Genomic DNA, 3,702 nt, shown 5'->3' with positions numbered 1-3,702 from the left:
TTTACCAAAGGCTGATTTTTTAATTGGCCACTGGTGATGGTGTTTGGATTGATTGATCAATTAGGTCAAAGCTGTATGGGACTGTCTGCAAGGGCGATGGGTTTTTTCTTATTAGAACAGTACAATATAGTAGAACGAAGTGATTGATCAGCCTTCTGCAATCATGGAGTCGATGCTCATTATTCCCCATTCAGGGCTCGCTGCTAAGGTACAGGCACAGCAGGAAAACCCAGTGGACAGCCCTGCTCCAGCAGGGAGCCCCTCTGGGCACAGGGAGAGCCCCTCAGCAGAACGGGGAGCTGAGAGCCCGCCCGGGAGCCCCTGGGGGCAGCAGCGCTGGGAAGGTCCCGGTGCCGCTCAGGCTCTGCGGCACACGCTGCTCCTGGCCAGGCACACGGCCCCAGCCACAGCCAGCAGGGCCAGGGCCACGCAGAGCGGGGCCACCACGGCGGCGAGGTCACAGCGCAGCACCGACAGGGGCACCCGGGCCACCTGCCAGCCCTGGTACTGGGCTGGGGAGTGGCACCTGTAGTCCCCGGGCCAGCCCTGCCCCAGGTGCCCCGTGGCTGCCAGCGCCTGCAGCCCCCCGGCCCCAGAGCAGGAGCAGCTGAAGGGGTTGCCAGCCACAGCCACGTCCTGCAGGCGCCCCAGGAGCTTCACCTCATCTCTGGACAGCTCCCAAATGGAGTTGTTGTCCAGGTGGAGGGTGTCCAGCACGGGGCAATTCCTGATGGAGGGGACGGCCTGCAGCAGGTTTTGATTCAGGAAGAGCTTCTTCATGGAGCTGAGGGAGATGTCTACAGCGTGGAGGTGGTTGTGGCTCATGTCCAGCACCTCGAGGCGGGGAGGCAGCGGTGCTGGCACTTCATCCAAGCCGGTGTTGGACAGGTTGAAGTGCCGGAGGGATGGTGGCCACTGGCAGGAGGAGGATGGGCCTGCCACGAGCTCGTTGTGGCTGAGATCCAGGTGCTGGAGCTCCAGCAGCAGCCCCAGGCCCTCACATACGCCGTGGTAGGAGCTCAGGTTGTTGTGGTGCAGACTCAGCTGCTGGAGCTGAGGGAAGGCTCCCTGGCAGAAGGCGGGGGTCAGACTCCCGTCCCCGAGGCTGTTGTGTGCCAGGCTCAGGGAGCGCAGGGCTCTGAACAGCCTCCCGATGGCACAGGGCAGGCTGGTGACACCGGAGCCGGTGACAGCCAGCTCCTCCAGGGTCTCCAGCCACCTGCTCAGGCTGGAGAAGGCCTGCTCACGGCCTGTCAGCGGGGCTGAGGTCACGTTGTGGAAGCTCAGGGACAGGATGGGCAAGTTCTGCCCATCCATGTCACTCCAGTCGCCTGTGCCCTGGAAAATGCAGCTCTCAAAGGCCAGCTCCTGCACGTGCGTGTAGGAGAAGAACCTCAGCACACGGGCCAGGAGCATCTCAGGCACCAGGACATTTCCAATAATTATTTTCTGGATGACAAGGGAGCCCAGAGTGTCAATGACAGAGTCGTCCAGGTCCCTGATGGGGAAGGCTGCGTATTTCTCCAGATCCCCACCCCAAAACTCCACCGTGGTTGCTGGGAGGCACTGGATGATGCTGCCAGCGGTCTCCTCGGACAGGTTGTAGCACACACAGGACTCCTGAGTGCGGTTGAAGAAACACCTGTTCCTTCTGCCCTCTGCCACCTGCAGCCCCAGCCCCAGGAGCAGGAGCACGGCCACACTCATGGTGAACAACCTAAAAACTAGGGGAGAAACGGTGAATGGCAGCTGAGGGGACCACTCTGACCCAGCCTGGAGGGATGGCTTGGGCAGGCTGAGCCCTGCAGAGCCACCCCTCGGGGACAGGGCGCTGCCCTCGTCCCTCCTGCACCCTCCTGGCCACTGAGCCGTGCTCGGGCCAGCAGCCAAATGCCCAGGAGCTGCACCCGTGCCACCCTGGCCGCAGCAGGGAGTCTCCCGAGGCTCTGCACTGTCCTGCCTGGCTGCCTTGCTGCAGGCTCCCACTCCTGGGCGAGCAGGAAACGCCTGGAGAAACTACAACTGTGGAGTTACAGACAGCGAAGCCAGATGTACCAGTGTGACCAGGGAGAGAGCCCCAGCTCTGTTTGTTCCTCTGTAATCTGGGGCAGGAAATTGCAACAGACGGCTTCATGCTTTCTCCTTCCTCACCCAGCGATTTGATTCACCACCGGCCCCCAGAGGGGTAGAAAATGACCCCTGAAGGTGTGAACACATCCCTGTCTGCACCAGGATCTGGTCGGCTGACAGAGCCTGATCTCTCATCACCAGATTGCAAAAGAAGCAGCAAGCAAAGATTAAAGACTCCTAAACATGTGCTGACTCAGCTCAAAGGGGGTCTTTGGGGGTCCCCAGCCCAGCCTCCTGCTCCGAGCCGTTCTGTCGCTGGCACCAGCCCTGATCAGGCACAGCTTTCCTCGGCCACATCCCAAAGCCCACCCGGGACGGAGCTCTCCCTACCTGTCCGTGCCATCCCGGGGCCGCAGCCCCCGAGCCCTCGGGCGGGCAGGGCAGGGGCAGCTCGGTGGCTCTGTGCGGTGACTCAGCCGCCAGCTCACCCCGAGCGCTTCCTTGCTCGCTCCTTCCTCCAGCTGCTGCCAAACCCGCGCTGAGCTGCCAAGGGCTCCGAGCGCTCAGCTCAGCCCCGTCCGGCACCCGCTGCGCCGCGCTCCGCCGGCCCCTGGGGCGGTGCTCCAGCTGTGCTCAGCCGTGTCCAGCCGTGTCCAGCCGTGCTCCAGCCGTGCTCAGCTGTGTTCAGATGTGCTCAGCCGTGTTCCAGCCGTGCTCCAGCCGTGCTCAGCTGTGTTCAGATGTGCTCACCCGTGTCCAGCCGTGCTCCAGCTGTGCTCAGCCGTGTCCAGCCGTGCTCCAGCCGTGCTCCAGCTGTGCTCAGCTGCGTCCCGCCGTGTCCAGCCGTGCTCCAGCCGTGCTCCAGCTGTGCTCAGCTGCGTCCCGCCGTGTCCAGCCGTGCTCCAGCCGTGCTCCAGCTGTGCTCAGCTGCGTCCCGCCGTGTCCAGCCGTGCTCCAGCCGTGCTCCAGCTGTGCTCCAGCTGTGTTCAGCTGTGTTCAGATGTGTTGTGTTCAGCTGTGTTCAGCTCTCCGGGCCGGGTGCCCACGCCCGGGGCTGGGCAGACACCTCGAGCCGCTCCCGGGCACAGCCCTCGCTCCCGCAGCGTGACTTCCTGAGCGGCTCGGAGCCACCCGAGCCACTTCTGCTTCGCTTCCCTGCGGCTGCGGGCTGGGAAAGGCTGCGGCCGGAGTGCCAGAGCCGCTGGCTTTCCTAGGAAGGGTGAGGGAACGGAGCGGGGGCAAGGTTCCCCAAATGCACCTTCGGGACCAGCCCTCCCAGATCTGTGGTGCTGCTGTGCCTCAGGGCTCCCCGGGTGCTGAGCACCCTGCAGGCGATGCACAATCGTTACAGTGTCACCGTCATATTTTCTGGAAAAATCCCCTTGCCCAGGATTTCTCTCCTGGGAAGCAGAGAAGCCTCAGAGAAAAAGGAAAACAATACTATCTCATTTGCTTCTCCTGTGTTTTGCTGCTTTGGAATGTGGTTGGAGATTGTTCATCCAACAGGTGGTTGTTTCATTGGTTTCATGTGAATTGTTTTGACTTAATGGTCAATTATGGTCAAGCTGTGTTGGACTCTGGAGTCATTAGTATCTTTCTGTCTGTATCCTTTCTGTATAGTTTCGTATAGTA

General features: G+C 61.8%; 1 protein-coding gene across 1 annotated transcript; it reads right to left on the bottom strand.

The window, feature by feature from the left end:
• Positions 1-2,661, bottom strand: CD14 (CD14 molecule). Its single transcript, XM_041397728.1, has 2 exons — positions 2,461-2,661; positions 1-1,724 (listed from the first exon to the last, which is right to left on the bottom strand). Exons 1-2 carry the CDS (start codon positions 2,471-2,473, stop codon positions 358-360), a joined length of 1,380 nt encoding a protein of 459 aa, XP_041253662.1. The 5' UTR covers positions 2,474-2,661; the 3' UTR covers positions 1-357.
• Between the last annotated feature and the right edge of the window lie 1,041 nt (positions 2,662-3,702).

Source organism: Onychostruthus taczanowskii, unplaced genomic scaffold (genome assembly GCF_017590055.1).
Source record: "Onychostruthus taczanowskii isolate IOZ18803 unplaced genomic scaffold, ASM1759005v1 scaffold14, whole genome shotgun sequence".
Lineage (NCBI taxonomy): Eukaryota > Metazoa > Chordata > Aves > Passeriformes > Passeridae > Onychostruthus > Onychostruthus taczanowskii.
This window is presented reverse-complemented; position numbering and strand designations above follow the sequence as displayed.